Source organism: Corvus hawaiiensis, chromosome 8, assembly GCF_020740725.1.
Source record: "Corvus hawaiiensis isolate bCorHaw1 chromosome 8, bCorHaw1.pri.cur, whole genome shotgun sequence".
NCBI lineage: Eukaryota > Metazoa > Chordata > Aves > Passeriformes > Corvidae > Corvus > Corvus hawaiiensis.
Window position 1 is genome coordinate 10,404,965 of NC_063220.1, and position 16,690 is coordinate 10,421,654.

General features: G+C 43.1%; 1 protein-coding gene across 1 annotated transcript; it reads left to right on the top strand.

The window, feature by feature from the left end:
• Positions 1–5,877: 5,877 nt before the first annotated feature.
• On the top strand, positions 5,878–15,775 carry SMNDC1 (survival motor neuron domain containing 1). Its single transcript, XM_048310584.1, has 6 exons — positions 5,878–5,984; positions 6,636–6,755; positions 10,190–10,332; positions 12,166–12,327; positions 13,128–13,281; positions 14,045–15,775. Exons 2-6 carry the CDS (start codon positions 6,636–6,638, stop codon positions 14,180–14,182), a joined length of 717 nt encoding a protein of 238 aa, XP_048166541.1. The 5' UTR covers positions 5,878–5,984; the 3' UTR covers positions 14,183–15,775.
• The last annotated feature ends 915 nt before the right edge of the window (positions 15,776–16,690 follow it).

Below are 16,690 nucleotides of genomic sequence, written 5' to 3' on the forward strand. Positions count from 1 at the left end.
GCGGCAGCATTTTTAAAGTATTCATTTATACAAAATAAGGTAGCCGTGTTAACCCTTGTTCTAAAGGAGTGCAAAGAAATAGAGGTGCTGAGGTCCAAAGGTGTCCATGTGACTAATTAAAATGTTGATGTTGTTAACTTCAGAACAGGCAGAAAACAATCAAAACCCTCTTTATAAACAAGTAACACTGTTTCAAATCTCTTCCTATTTCTGCCTGCACCCCAAAACTACTCATTTGGCCTAAGTAACACTGATCAGGAGTGGTAGCTCTTCCAAGCCAAGACGCTATGAACTTTCAAAACCTAGGAATGTATGACAGTTCCTAAAAGCAATCTAGCCATGCCCCTGTGGTAGCAAAGTTACCTCCAGATGAATCAGAGCTTTTGTGGTCAGTTCTCAACTACAAGTACCATGGGGCAATTAGCTCTAAGTTTACACTCTGAGCTTGTATTCCATACACAGATCTACATCACTCACAATACGTAGGTACTCCTACACAGGAGCATAAGCCCAGTTCTTTACACAGCTATACAGTCACCCTCTTGCAGGGCTCTCTTCCTCTTCTTTCAGATCACTTTCCTTTAAAATTCAGCAAACAGCAATACAGGGCCCACAAACAACTGCCTATTTTTAACTGCACATTCTGGGTTACTGTAAATTCTGTGTTCAGAACAGAGTGCTCAGACCAGGCCTGTGCAGCTCCCATGGGGGTGGACCACCAAAGACTGACTGCTGGCACTGAGCCGCAGCTGTGGGACACAGCAGAACAGCTCCCCAGCACCCAGAGGCCACACAGCTTGTGGTGGGTGGCTGCTGACCAGCTGCCACAAACCCCAGGCAGTGCATGGCACACAGCTGGCAGCAACCCTGTCCTGGGGAAAACACACACAGTCATCACTGCTGTCAGCTGCACCTCATGTCTCCTTCCCTCTCCTTTCATGTGCTCATTACAAGCTGCCCTCTCACTATGCATACAATATCCTCCTGTTTGTCTACGCTCACTATGCAGGATTTGGGACTCCTCTCCCCCACAGCAACCCCACAATCCATCACAGCAGTCTGTCTTGTTCCTTACTTCCCAGGTCCCTCCCCACACACAAACACAAAATACCCCCACGCTGTTCCCATATTAACCTCAAGTTCCTGCTTCCCAAACCTCCCACACTGCTGGCTTGCTGCTTCAGCTCCTCTCCTAATCCTCCCAGGCTCCTCTACCCACTGCAATGGCCCTTGCTCCCTACTTTCCAAACTTTCTTTATCTTCTCAGCATTCCTGCCACTCAAACACCTTCTGGACATCAGCAGTCTCAGGACCACAATTGCTGGCAGCCCGAGAAGAAGAATCAGCACCTCCAGCTGCCTTCCCCTGCAGTGCCCGGGCCTCCAGGGCTGATGCTCCCTGACACAGATGGCAGAGTGCCTCAGAGAAAGAAGTTGCACCCTGACTTGGAATATTGCTCCAACCAAAGGCTCACACGAAGCTGCAAATCCCATCTGACAGTCTGTATTGTGTAGGCCTGATCAAGACCTAGCAAACAGACCTGCTGCTTGTGCCAGTAAAGTAAATGATCGCACTGGCAGGTTGTCATTTCCCATGTAAGATGGTATTCTCACAAGCTGTCAGTTACAAGGGAATGGAAATCCAAGAGCCTCAAATCCTTCTGAAGTGGATGACATCATAAAGGATGCAAGTTTCCAGTCCATTCTTCCTAATTCTGACATTTTCTCCTTATCCCCATGCTGCCCCACCCTGGATCTTATTTTTCATGAAGTTCTGATTCACTTTTCCTCCTCAGTTTTAGTCACTGTGCCTTTTTCACCAATGGGACATAATTTCTACAGTCATTCAGAGGACAGAACATGTTTAAACTCTCAGCTTGTTTGCTTAGCACTACAATTTGCACTGATTACCTGGGCTGCACAGAGTCAAATTATCTTCAGGAATGTGTACACAATTCACCTACCTGACCTCACTTCCACACAAACTTCTGTGTAAGCAGGCATTGCAAAACCTGACAGGCCAAATTTCAGGAGAGTAGAACAGCAAAAACTGGAGACTTAAACCACACAGCACTTCCCTAAGAAATGTTGAGCCCATGCTTTAAAGCAAAGAGGCACTTGAACCTCTCAACAGTGTGTGTATTTTAATCAAGTGCCTGGGCAAGCAGCATTTCTTTCTATAACTTGATTTTATATGTGCCAGACTGCTGAACTGCTACGTTGAACCAGACTCAAAAAGCCAGTGCAGAAAAAACCAAAGTCAGGCTGTAGAAAGAAATTTTGCAGAAGCAACAACAACAAAATGCCTCATAATAGGGAATATTGCATAATTGCATCTATGGACAAAGTTGACAGTTCTGCTCATAATGACAAATGGGAAAAAAAACCCCTAAAATAAAGAAAATTTTGCTTAGAGGCACAGGATAACTAAACAAAAAACCTGTACATCTTCAGGAAAACAACCCTAATCATTTAAATACTAATAGAATATTTTCTTAATCCAAATTAATATACCAATAACTTTCAAGATTGCCATATTGCCCCACTGACAGGGCAATGCCTGCCATGCAGGCAGCCTCCCAGAAAAGCCTAAAAAGCTCCAGTGTCCCCATTCTGGCCTAGACTTGGGTTGCAGTTTCTGTCATCAGGACAGACTGGTTTGTTTGCAGAAGCCAGTTTTTTGCTAGTGGCTAGGTCTCTGTGCTGAGTGCAACAATACACCCATACAAAGCTGAAAAACAAGACATTAAACCATTCGGACATAATAACATCTTCACAGCATTGGTTGCTGCTCAGCACTCCAACCTCTGATCCTTAAGTGCTTCAGGATTTAACTTTTAGGAATGCAGAATGTTGTGGATTTAAGTCTTGTTCACCAAAGCACACCCACGTTTCAAAAGACTGTATAATGCTAGTTACCTTCAAAAACAACTTCCTGTATATGTTCCCATTATCTAGCCATAAAAATCACGCAGCAGACTGTAAAAAAGAGGCAGAATTGTGGACTTGCAGCAGAGTGGTTTCCCGAGTTGCCAGTTAAACAGGGCTAGCGATGCAGACGTCTTGCGCAGCACCACTACCACCTCCTGGACAAACCAAGCGTGGCTGTGGGATGCGCCAGCGCCTCTTCCAAGGCATGCCCAGCGATCCCGAGTACTGCAAACCTCACCTTCCCAGCCAGCTGTGCCATTCGCTGCCGCCTGCCCCGCAGCGCCAGCGTGGCCACAAAGGCTCCAGTTACAGCAGCCTTCCCTCGTCCTTCTGCAAGTACAGTCAGGTGAGTCGGACGCCTTCCCACGGGGAATCACAGCTGCAAGCCCCAATGCTAATGGCAACAGAGTTTGTCTTCAGTAAAAGCCAATTAAGTCGCCTTTTCTTTCTGTTGCTAAGTTATATATATTGCTATAAGTAGCGCTAATGTGCTACTATGTACGTATCTGTCCAAGCACCGAATATTTAATGAACTATAAAACATATTTTTTAAAAAGTGTAATCTGTCAGACAGCATGAAGATTTCCTCCTCACACTGTTTTTCTTCAGTATAGTATAAAAGAGCTTCTCTAGTCAAACACAGAAAAAAGGTCTCTATTTTTGGGTGAAGATAAATCCAGTTTTAAGGTTGCAATTAATAAGAATTTTCAATTTGTAGGAATTAAAGATCAGTGGTTTCAAGATCTGGCTTGTCTTCCTATATATAGCATATATAACTTATAATGTTGGTGGCTCTTTTTGGATGTCTGCAGACTGCATAAAACTCCATACTCTACTACAAACTACATATGCTATTACATAAGCATAAAACTATTTCAATATTAACTCTCACCAAACCTTTTATAGAAATAAAATGCCTCTTTATGCTTGGTCCTGCTGATGCAACCATAGAAGTGTTCTTTTTGCTATTGCTGCCTTTGGAGATAGCTGGACAGTGGATGCCTTCTCAGTCCCTCTCTGTCACTTCAATCCTACAGATACAGCATAGATTTCTTGTCCTGAAATGTCAAGTTGAAATTGATTGTACTAATGCCCATTCTAACTGATAGGTATGCTCACAAAGTCATTAGGATTGCTCTGTATTGAAAAATGTGTATATATTTCAACAGTTGCTGATCCATCTACAAAGACTTATCAGAAACTGTTTTCTTAACTATTTCTAGTTTATTGTTGCATAATAATGAAAATACTAAAAAGATACAATTGCTATTTTCATTGTTACGCTTGGTCTCATCAATCCTCTCTGAACAGTGTCCAGTAATTTCTGCATTTTAATTATCAAAGCATACACCAAGATACAGAAATGTGTTTCATTCCGGGTCAGGATATCTTCTGAGGATATAAACCAGGTGTCATAGAACACAGTAGATATATTTTCCTTATAATATATAAACAAATCCAATGAGCGAAGTCAGCTTCCTGTGCAGCAACATGTGCCTGTGACCATGAGGGACAGGATGTTTGCAGGAGACACTGATCCTCCTGCTAATATGAAGAAAATTTGTGGGCATCTGCTTAATTTGCCTGGCTCACAGGCTCACAGCCAAATTAATCACTGGCTTTCCACCAGAAACATATTTCTTCCTGTGACAGGCTCGAAGAAGCCACTGAGCTCTTCCCCTCAGTTTCCTCTCCTGTTGCAGGATGAATACTGAAATTTACTCTCTTCTAAATTGTTTGGTGGTAAGTTTTACACGGTTCTGATGACCATGTAAGTAGCCAGAAGGTGTTGCTGTGTTTGATACTGTCAGGAACAAAGATGTGAGTGACTGAACCCCCTAGGACAAGGCAGCCTCAGGGACCCCCGGTCCCCTACAGCAGTGTGTGGTCAGACAGGAGAAATCTGCCATCGTTCCTCTGTGAACTAAGAATCACAGAACGGCTTGGATGGGAAGGAACTTTAAAATTCATCTCATCCCAAGGCCTGCTGTGGGAAGGGCCACCTCCCACCAGAACAGCCAGCTCAGAGCCCTGTCCAGCCTAGCCTTGAGCACAGAGCCGAGCTTTGCCCCAGAGAGGTGTTGATGCCATCAGGAGCACGATGAGAGGACACAGCCTCCCCTAAACCAGGGGAGGTTTAGGTTGGACATCAGGAGGAATTTCTTCACAGAAAGGGTGATTAGACATTGGAATGGACTGCCCAGGAAAGTGGTGGAGCCACTGTCCCTGGAGGTCTTCAGGGAAAGGCTGGTCATGACACCTAGTGCCATAATTGAGTTGACATGGTGGTGTTGGCTCCGAACGTGGACTCGATGATCTCCGAGGTCTTTTCCAACCGAACTGGTTCAGTGGTGCTGCTGCCGTCAGTCCTGCCAGGGCTGGAGCCACGGGCCAGCTCTGTTCCCGTCCTGCGGAGCAGCAGCGGCGCCGCCTGCCTGATGAGGAGCTGCTGCTGCTGCTACGGCCGCCCCTGTCCCACACGGGGCTGGCCCTGGGACCAGGGAGTCGTACGTCCCCTACTCCGATCCCGATCCCGATCCCGATCCCGGTCCCGGTCCCGATCCCGATCCCGATCCCGCTCCCGGTCCCGGTCCCGATCCCGGTCCCGGTCCCGGTCCCGGTCCCGATCCCGATCCCGATCCCGCTCCTGGTCCCGGTCCCGATCCCGGTCCCGGTCCCGGTCCCGATCCCGATCCCGATCCCGATCCCGCTCCCGCTCCCGGTCCCGGTCCCGGTCCCGATCGCGATCCCGGTCCCGATCCCGCTCCCGGCCCCGGTCCCCAGCTCCGCCCCGCCCCCTTGGCCGCGGCTCCGCCCCCTGGCGGGGCTGTGGGCGGGGCTGCATTGCCACGTGACCCACGGGCCGCGTCACGCGCCCGCGGGCCGGTAGCACACGTGACCGCTCTCGCGAGCGCCGGCGCGCGCCGGCCGAGGCCCCGCCCCCCGCCCCGCCCACCCCCGGCTGCGGCGGCGGAAGGAGCCGGAGCGCAGCGGCCGCGGCCTGACGGGACCCGGAGCGGAGCCCCCGGCCCGGGCACGGCCCGCACCGCCGAGGTGAGACCGCCCGATGGGCCCTGTCGGCCCCGCGGGCTGAGCCCCTTCTCTCTCTCAGCGACCCTGGGCCCGGGCTGGGCCCGGCCCGGACCTGGGCCTGCCCGCCGGCGCGGGCCCTTCCAAGGCCCACGCCTTGCCCAGGCCCGTCTCTTCTCCCGCGCTGCTCCGCCCGTCCTCAGCCCACGGGGAGCCCCGGGAGCGGCCGGTTCCCAGGTGCCGCAGAGGATTTTGGTGATGAGGCTCGCAGTGTGCGGGAGCTGGAGGGCACGCACCGCAGTGCGTGGGGGTTTGCTGGGGACGGGCATTCATTTTTCTTAAAGAGCCGGGAAGTTGCGAGGGTTGCTCAAGGCCCCGCTGCTCACACGCTGTAAGCTATGCGTGTACCCCGTACACAGGCACGTGTTTAAGCTTTCTGTTCTTCAGAAGTCTCTTGAGAGCAGCCGGAACTGTACAAAAATTAAATGAGCAGGTACTTTTAGTCAAATTACTGAACAAATGCTCGTTATTGAAACTTAATGAGCTGTGTCTCTACTATCTTAGTAACAGCTTTTTTTGTTGTCATTTCACCTCACTTGGACCACAAGGCCTGATTAAAAAGCAGCAAGGCTGTTGTTTTGATGTGGGGTTTGTATGTGTTTGTGTTCCTTGCAGATGTCAGAAGACCTTGCTAAGCAGTTGGCCAGCTACAAAGCTCAGCTCCAGCAAGTCGAGGCGGCCTTATCTGGCAATGCAGACAATGAGGATTTACTGAAATTGAAGAAGGACTTACAGGTGAGAACTTGAGGGTAGGTGAAATCTCAGGGTCTTTTACAAGTGTTTTATCTTTCTTGAATATTTGTCCTGCAATAAAAATAGACACTTGGTGGGTTGGTTACTTTCATTTCACATAGCTTGATATAGTCATGGTAGGCTTAATTTGGAAAAATCCAAAATATGGCCTATTTTTAATCTATTTTTTTGGATGAGTAAAAAAGATGTACTAATTTATACAGCAAACTCTTCTACGATAAACTTTTGCCGGAGAGGTGAAAGATATGCCAGTGCTGTCTTTACTATGTGTTGGTTTTTAGTTTTTTTCCCTGAAGCATTTCTCAAAGTCATTACTTTTTGTTGCTTTTACTAATGCTGAAGCCTGATGGTTTGGCTTAACATGATGTTCTTACTGAGTTCTCAAATAACTTGATCCAGAACCTGCTTACTCATTAAACACATTTGCAATGTTAAAAGCTTTGGAGTGTAGTTCTGTATTCCTTGTGCATCTGAGTCTTGATTATTCCTATATAAGAAAGGAAAAGAGTTGTGCTTTTCATTTCAAGAGCATAGTGTGTTCTTAACAGCTAAAACCCATTTCTGGTCCTTGGGATGCTGTTTAGTGACAGGAAGGCCACCAGCCTAATTTTAAATATATGGGTGGTCTTTTAGATTCTTGTGCCTATAAAGACACATTGGCATATAGAAAAATCCCAGCAGTGCTGTTAAAATCTGTCATGAGAGTGCAAGATGCTACTTCATTTCTGTTGTGGATTGCTTCAGCCATCAGGTGTAAAAATATATAAAACTACCCAGTGCAAGGTTCAGTGACCACTGCTCTGTATGGAAATAACAGTAATAAATTGGGGCTTCAAAGCCAAAACACAAGTAGTACCTCCAAACAGTGATCTTTAGAATTCCTTTTAAACTGCAAAGGCTTTGTGCCCACAAGGCACTTTATAGATCATCTGAATGTGCTCTGTTGTACACTGTTAAAAGCATGTGTATATTTTTATATTTTTAAAATGCACAGCAAAACCCATATGGGATGATATTTCCGATACCAACACGACCTCGGCTTTGATATGCAGAGATCATTGATGTGAAAGGACAACTTGCAAACTTTTTAATAAAAGCTTTCTGCACAGAATGGGGAAGATCTTTACACTTTCGTCCCCAAAAGGTTTGCTATCCATATGTTCCACCTTGAAAATGACGTAATGTTTTGCAGACTTGATATATGCCAACTAAGCAAAGAACTGTAAGAATGGGTTTGATGCGTCAGTGTCCCAACTAAACAGCTTTTTGTCTGTTCAAAAAGATGCTTACTGTGTAATTGAAACATCTTTTTCCTGTTATAAATACTGATGCATCTTGTATGCTTAGATTATTCTTGAGTAAGAAGATTAAATATTAGAGGAAATTGTTAAAAGTACTTAGCTTTTCCCTTTTTGGTTCAGCAAAGCATTTCTAGGACAATGTCTGTGCACCCAAGAACCGAACTTACCTTTTCTATCTAGTAGGATTGATGGCAGCTGTCATCTTCTGTAATTGGAGATGAGATCTGTGGGTGTTGTGCTCTGGAGTGTAGAGCTCTTTCTGGTTTTGTAAAGACCAGTTGGTCAGGAAAAATCTTGGCAAACTCTTAAGTAGTGTTCCCTGTGGGTCACACCTCCATATCACGGGGATGTGGCACCAAGCCACGTTGTTCAACCTGTCTGGCTGTACTGAGCTGCTGTGGTAGTCCAAGTCCTGCTCAGAAATTTTCTTGGAATGATCTCTTAAAGGCTTGAGAACTGTCTCGTGGCTTGCAATAAAATTAATGTCTCCATCTTGTGAGCTGATATCCATTCCATGCTGGAATGTGGATATCAGATGAAGATTTTTACCAAAAGTTTGGTATTTTAATAGCCTGGTGTGTAAGAGGCTTTATTAAAATCAGAGAATTCTTGGTAGACTTGTCACATCAAAGTTCTACAATAAGCTATCTCTGAGTGTGACAAGAATTAGTCAACAGTTTGGTGTTACTGGTAGCTGCAATACCTGAAACACTTGTCTTCAGGAGTGGCTTGTGCCTAATGTGATGTATGTGACCTGCTGAGAGGAATACTTGTCTCAAACCATGATGCCTCTTGGATTTGCAGAATTCAGCTACTTGTATGTTGAGGAATAGTTTGGGATTTTGCACCTGGGAGGGAAAATTAGGCTAATGCTGTATTGTTCTCAAATTAGGGAACTTGATAATCAAACTCTGTTGTGCTTCAGCTGTGGTATTAAGAAAATGGTGAGCTAAATAGTAGAAGTAACTGTGTGTTCCTGTGCTCACAGTTGCTACTGATTGTGCTCACTGGAGTCCTTATTAACCAGCAGCTCCTCCAAAGCAAAGAGCAAAATTTTTATTAGCTGTTGGAAATTGAGACATTAATGTGCTGCAACAGAAACAAACTGTTAGGCCATTGATGCTAGTTGTATAGTTTATCAGATAAAAGTGCATGTAAGTTTATATTGTACTAACTTATTTGGGAAGTGCTTACAATCCTTTAGGTTCTTAAGGGATGATGAACAGCTCCTTTACTGCGTCTTCCTGACTCTTTGTATGCCCCTAGCTGAAGTAAGATGTAAATGGGGAGGAAAGTTCAGGCTCCACTGAGGCTCAGTTGAACACAGTTTATGTGTAACCCTCCCCTGATTTAAATGTTTACTGTTTGTTAGGAGAGTGACAATGGTTCATGCTGAGGTATTCAAAGAACTGAAGAATTTTTCTTCCTTAGGGCCTGCAAAGTTTCTTTGCATTGTACCGAAAGTTTACATGGCCCTTTAGTGCTGTCTCCTTTGGCTTTTAAAACCAGTGAAAAAGAGAGGTCTTGATTGCTTAGTCTTCAATGTAATATTTACAGGAAATCGGGAGAGGCTTTCGCATGCTCCTGCCTGCAAATGAATAATGTGTAAGGGAACTGGGAAATTTTGATACTTTGTCATCTTGGATTAGCAAGGGAAGGCCTGACCTGAAATCTCAAGGTCAGGGAACTTAGAAAAAAGCACTTCTATCAAAATGACTTAAGGAACCCAGTTCTTTAGTGTGCACCTGGATGCTTTCTAAGAAAATGAGAAGGCTTCACAGCTTGGAGGGTGCTCTGCCACCCTGGCTTTGGATGCTACAGTTCAGCCAATGAGAGAAATGCTATAAAAAATAATAGACTACTTTTTGAAAGTTTGAGGAGGGCATGGGCAGCTTTACAGCAGTACAGTGAGGACCATATACAGTTTTTTCTACAATTGCAATTAATTAGTTAAATTATTAAAAAACCAAAGCAAGTGTAATTTGCACATCAGCTATGAATTTAATACAGTAACTTAAAAAAAAACCAAACCAAAACCTGTAAGCTTGGGGTAAAAATATGCTTGGTAAAAGGAATGTGAAAAATTATTCTTTGTGGGTTTTTTCTCTTTTATAGGAAGTCATAGAGTTAACCAAAGATCTCCTTTCAACACAACCTTCGGAAACTCTTGCAAGTTCTGACAGTTCTGCGTCCGCCCTGCCCAGTCACTCATGGAAGGTTGGGGACAGGTGTATGGCCATATGGAGTGAGGATGGACAGTAAGTGTAGAAAACTTCTCTAACAGTTACATGAAATAGTTCAATGGTAAGAGACTTTCATTCAGTTTGAATTGACCTAGGGTGACTAAAAGCAAAAAGAAACTAGGAAATAAATGTGGTATTAAGTATTCTTGTACTGTTTATTAAAGGTTAGTATTTTAGGTAGCAAAGAGATAGAGGGTTATTTTATAAAAATGCCCTTTTTGTCACTAACCTTATAAAAGTAATTTACTTCCGTAAGTTACCATTTGTTGATGTAATAAATGGCAAATTGAAAGAATTGGTCTGCCAGGATCTTTTGGGATGTGTAATTCATAATTTGTCATTGCATTCATGCAATGTCTCACTGATTGCTATGTAGAAAAATTCTTGCCGTATCTCAGTTTGGGCCTCTAATTGGAAATTAATTTTAAATTTTTTATTGAAAATGCAGGGTTTGGCTATAAAATAACTAACTGTAATTTAACTATGGAATTAATCAACATTTTCGGTTTGGTCTCCTATATATTAGCCTGTGTAGTTCTGGGAACCCAAGCAGATCATTCTGACTCCATAAACTTTGAAATAAACATTCTGAAGTTACTTTTCATACTGCAAATGCGTAACTATTGCAGCTTTAAAAAAATAACTGTTTATGCACGACCAATATCCCAATTGTTACACTTAGAGAGAAGCTCTATTGTTCAATGAATGTGCTTCTCTTAACAATGTAGTAACCACATAAAGATTTTGGTATAGCTGTTGATATCTTAAGTAGAAAGCTAACCTAAAAATGAACAGTTCTTCTGTTTATTAAGGAGTAAAATGCTTTTGTGTTAGAACTTAAAAATTGACTCTCAGTCTTAGGTCACCATTGGGTCATTCTTTTTGGTCTGATCCCTTGGTTACAGGATCAGAGCTTGGGGAAGTGTGTGCCAGAGTGTTCACTGAAGTGCCTCTTACTGGACTTAATTGTTCTGCTTTTTTTAGAAAATCCTGCTTCTGTTGCAGCATTTCTTAAGTGAGCAGTGTTTCATAAAGAGCTAGCCAGACTTTTGGGTTTTCATTTGTTTTCACCTAACTCAGCTCAAGGTGTTGGCCCACTGAAAACACAGAAGAAATTAATTTAACTAATGTTAATTGGAATATTGTCTATGAAACACTTCATTTTTTCTTCTGTTTGCTCTAGATGTATCCTTTTGTCCTGAATTTAGACACAATTGTTTTAAATATTTTTGGAAATGTCACTTGTATTTTTTTCTTTTTCCCATTTTGAGGTCAGTTTGACCAAAACATTTCATACACATAAATATGAAATGGACTGATTTCTGTGAAAATTTCAAAATTGCTGTTTTAAATCAATAAGAAAACTTTTAAGCGTTGAAGAGGGAATGTTTTGAAAGCTTCAGTTTTCCTTAATTCTTTGTCCTATGGAGAAAAATGGAACCAAAGCTTTGCACTTCTGAGCTGACATTTTTCTAAAACTCCTCAATGAATTCCATGAGAACTGTTCTGTGAATGCAGTATTTTCTTTTCTATCCTGTGACCTGCCAGAACTAAAACTAAATCAGGATAGCTGATTAGATTGGCCCCAGCATTAATCTTTAGTTGTGATAGCTGTGAGGGCATTGCTTGTTGAAGCTAAAGGTCAAATACAGCAGATTCCAGTCTTTGTACCTGTGTCCCTTTGACCTTAAGACAATAATCTCTTGGTTTGATTTGTGTATTGCCCCTGAAAATGAAGGCTGGTACCTGCAAATTTTTCACTTAGTGGCATTAGCTGGCTGATGTAGGTGTTGAAGGGCTGAGTATTAAAGCTTTACTCACATGCTTACAGCCATGATATCTTTACAGGTGTTACGAAGCTGAGATTGAAGAAATAGATGAGGAGAATGGAACAGCTGCGGTTACATTTGCTGGATATGGCAATGCTGAAGTCACACCTCTGTTCAACCTCAAGCCTGTGGAAGAGGGAAGGAAAGCAAAAGAGGACAGTGGCAACAAACCCATGTCCAAGTAAGTAATAGACAGAAGTCTGAATGCTGCTTTGTGGGCTGGTTTTGGGTTGGTTGTTTTTTCTTTTTTTGCCTCAGCTGTAAAAATTGGTTAATAAAATAGGTGGTTTTTTGGTTTGTTTTTGTTTTAAATTTACATTTACTTGGTATGCTGCTGTGTCTAACACAGGAAGGTATTTGTAAGGGCTGAAAACTTTTTGTTTTTACTTTAGAATAAAAAAAGATGGTATGATTTCAGAGTTTGTTACAGCCAGTGATCCCTCCTCTAAAAGGTTGTTTTGAGGGCGCTGCATTGTGGCATAGATTGACTCCTTCAACTTCCTTATCTTCTCAGTAGTAATCTTTGTCCTTTTCCTTCCATCCCTGTCCAATACTTGGTACCATCAGAGTCTGCAGACTTCCAGAAAAGCTTGGGCTTTTCACTCCAATGGGCTTTTTACATTTCCAAACCCAAGATGCTTCTGAAATGTAGAAGTGCTGATAGGTCCCTTCTCACTTTCAGAAATGAACTGCACCCAGTCCCATGGGTTGCTGTGTTGGGCACAGGCTTCTCAGGTGTGCTGGTGGTTGTTGTTATGCCAAATACATAAAAAAGTAAGGTAATGCTTATTAATGGGAAAATTCGGTTTGGATTTTTTTTCCCTCCTCCTAGAAATGCTGAATATTTATAAGCTTTATTTCTGTCATTTACTTCTGGAAAACTAATGTGCATGTCTGTTTTACAGACAGGTTTTAGTTTGTTGAAGGAAAAGGCACAAACATAAAATGTGGGGTTTGTTTTTTGTTTTTCCTTTTCTCCAGAAAAGAGATGATAGCCCAGCAACGAGAGTATAAAAAGAAGAAAGCTCTGAAAAAAGCTCAGAGAATTAAAGAACTTGAACAGGAACGAGAGGACCAGAAAGTCAAGTGGCAGCAGTTTAACAACAGAGCCTATTCTAAAAACAAAAAAGGCCAGGTTTGTTTTGCTTTTGTCAGTATGTGAGCAGCAACAGGGCATAGACTTCTGTGCAGTACCTTGGGAGAAAGGAGGAGGTGATTTTTAAAGGAAAGTAACATGGGGATTTGGGTGTCTTTGGGATTCTGAAGTGTGCAGTTTTGTATTTTGTACACTTTAAATGCCTGGTTTTTAGTGGGTTGTTTGGAGGAGTGCTGCTCCAAAGAGGCTGAGCTTGCACTTGGCTGGGAGAGCTGGGCTTGTATCAGTTGCCAGCTGGTGTTTGTTGGAGCCAAGAACCTGAGGGCCCCTCCAAACCTCCAAGCCTGGCTTCTTGCTGTGTTTATGACCCAGCAGACACAGTGCTGAGGACATGCCCTGGAACAGCAAGTGTAGGGCAAAAAAGGTAGTGAGGACATTAAGTCTTACTCCATTTCTGTCTTGGCTTGACCAAGAGCTGCCAGACATAGTGATAAAACTTCAGTCTTCCTTATGATGAGCAATTATTAGAGATCACCTTATGGGAGGTGAATTTTATTCATTATGGGCCTGACCTGAGATCCTCAGTAGCATGATCACATCCAGTACTGAGGTGCCAGGAGGTTCCCAGCCCTATTGCTTTACTCTGACAACACATCACAGCTGAGCTGGCCTTCAGACAGTATGCCTGTCTGTAGGGCAGAAGCTGAGAATGTTGAAGCACTTGAGATGGTAGATTGCTTGGTTTTTTTGTAAAATCCAGCTAGGAATTATTCAGAAACAGTGTTTCCTGTTTTATTTCCAGGTGAAGAGGAGTATTTTTGCTTCCCCTGAGAGCGTAACTGGCAAGGTTGGCGTTGGAACATGCGGAATTGCAGACAAACCTATGACACAGTATCAAGATACCTCTAAATATAATGTCAGGCATTTGATGCCTCAGTAACAGGTGAAAAAGGTGGAACTTCATCTCTGCAGGGCTTTACACTTATCTTTTTATCATTATATTTTTCTAAAAGTAAATTATTTGTTGGCATATAGTGAGTAGTCCATTTTGTCACCATCACTTTGGCTTCAGCTGATATGAGCCTTAAATCTCCAGGTATTGATTTGAACCACCCCCCCAACCATTAAACTTTTTGTAGCAGGTAAACATTCATGAAATGCTGTTGCCTGTTACTTTCAAAGCAGTATTTGTCTGCAGCTTTGAATCTTTCATTCTTACCAGTAGTGAAGGTTTGTTTTTGTTTTTCCTGTAAGAAAAATGGTGGTACAAAAATGGCACCTTAAGAGCCTCTCTGGTTTCTGTAGTCATGGTGCTGTCTGTGACACGCTCAGCATTACAGAGCTGCTGCAGCTCTGGGAGAGAGCTTCTATGTCACATGGAATTGCTAAGGAAGTTTAAATAACTCCCTTACAAATCCACTGCAGATCGATTTGTACAGCTGTAAATGAGGGCAGAACAGGGCTGATAGGATCTTTATTACTAATGATCACTTAGGTTCTAGAAACAATAAATTTGACTTAATTTCAGTCCAAATTTCTTGCGCTTGAATTTAAGCAGAGGAGATGCTGTTTCTTGTTTGTCGTTTTTCTTTGTTTGTTTGTTTTATAAATTCTCATAAAATTATAATAGGAAGTTAATGAAATGTAACCAGAAAACCATAGGACAAGGAACTGTACTTAAAAGTCCCCACCCATCCCCAGGGATCAGAGCTGGAGTGTAACTGGTTGTGCTGTGGAAAGGAGCTGTCCTCTCCTCCCTCATAGATCTCGTAGGTGTGTTGGTACAGTCACAGACCTGGAAGGCAGCAGTGACAGCCTGTGCCTGGGCCCCCATCCAGACAAGGAGAAGCACGGCACAGCAGATACAAATGCCTAAATCCCGCCTAGTTAGTTGTGAGTGAGTAAAGGTTAGTTGGGAGTTTCTGTCCTTACATAACTGACTGGCCCTAGTGTCCATTGTACCTTCAGCTGTATTACAGTGCTGCTGAGCCCCTTCAGTTTTCTTCAGGAATCCACGTGTAAAAGCTCTTGCTTTTTTGTACTCTCTCTGTGATTTGCTTTCCTTTGTTACTTGTCTCGCACTTACGGTAGTGATGCCACCTCTGAACCCGTAATGTGTTTAAAGAAGTTAATGGGTAGCCCTGTATACAATGTAGATATTATTTTTGTAAAATCTAGGGCTGAGTTAATGGACAAGAGTACATCAGCTATTTCCCCCATTAAATAAAATGTGTGTCTTGTCCATTAACCCTGACCATTATTTCCCTGTATATTATGTTAATGTAGCTCATTTTGTAATTTGTTAACTAGATCAGGTCACGTCAGCAATTGTTGATGCACTGATTGGTGGAAATGTCCATCAGTTACCTGAGTCACAACTCAAGCTAAACTCTACAAGCGGTAGTTTAGAATCCATACATAGAAAAAGGTTCTCCCTATAATGGGAGAAGGTGATTTTTATGAATACAAAGTGTGTTAATTTCAGTTTTGTATGTTTAACTTTTATTAAATAAAGTGTTTAAAATCTGCTGGATATATTTGGTGAAGTGGAATTATTCATGGGGCAGGGGAGGATGACAGTAAATCATCAGGACAGGGGTGAGTACAGCAGAATCTGCTGGACAGAATGTAATACTCAAAAGTGGCTCTGAAGTACCACATACTCACTGCAAGATGAAGTAGGTGTTGTGTTGCTTAATTCTTCATCTTCACTGGTAGCAGGGGGGTTAAATTTTCTTTTGCATAGAAAACATCTCAAGAATCAAATAATCTGCTTTTTAGAAAGGGACTTTGTACTGCAGCTACAGAGACACATCCCAGCAGTGACATTAAATAGGTGACAGTCATGCCACACTGACAGCTCAGTGCTGAGGAAGGTCACCTGTTGTCTTTCACAGGTGGCTGTGATACAGTGTCCCTTTCACTTGTCCAAAAGGAGCTTCTTGAAGCTAGAACTGAAACATGCTCAAGCAGGCAGAACTGGGGTTTTCAAGAAGCCTATTCTGAACTCCACCTGTTCTTTTAATAGAAAATAGTCTTTGGAAAAGAAGGCTCAATCCATACCTGCCAGGCACTACATCTGCTTACCTTTAATGTAATAAATACAATCAGTAGACCATCCCAGGGCTATTTATCTGTTCACCAGTCCTGGAGAGCAAAAGAGTGAGTTGTCAGAACACAGTGAGTGCGTGAGCCTCCCCTGCAAGGGACAATCCAGCCCAAGTTGTTTTAGCCGAACCTTTCAAAAAATTCAGCATAACTTGTAGCTTTCCACTGAGTAATTTACTGTCACCTCTCTTGTGATGGGGGTTGCCTCATGAACTTTGCTGTAACTCTTCTGTCGAGCACTGCAAAGAAGTGCTGAAAATTTTGATAGGCTTTTTCCTGAAACATCTTACTTGGAATAAGTGAAACAATGAGACCACTGTGCCTGAGGTAGTCTGATCTA

Coding starts and splice junctions, on each gene's coding strand:
- SMNDC1 (XM_048310584.1), top strand. CDS start 6,636: ATGTCAGAAGACCTTGCTAAGCAGTTGGCCAGCTACAAAGCTCAGCTC. Junction 10,333..12,165: donor ATATGGAGTGAGGATGGACA/GTAAGTGTAGAA, acceptor ATATCTTTACAG/GTGTTACGAAGCTGAGATTG. Junction 12,328..13,127: donor GGCAACAAACCCATGTCCAA/GTAAGTAATAGA, acceptor CCTTTTCTCCAG/AAAAGAGATGATAGCCCAGC.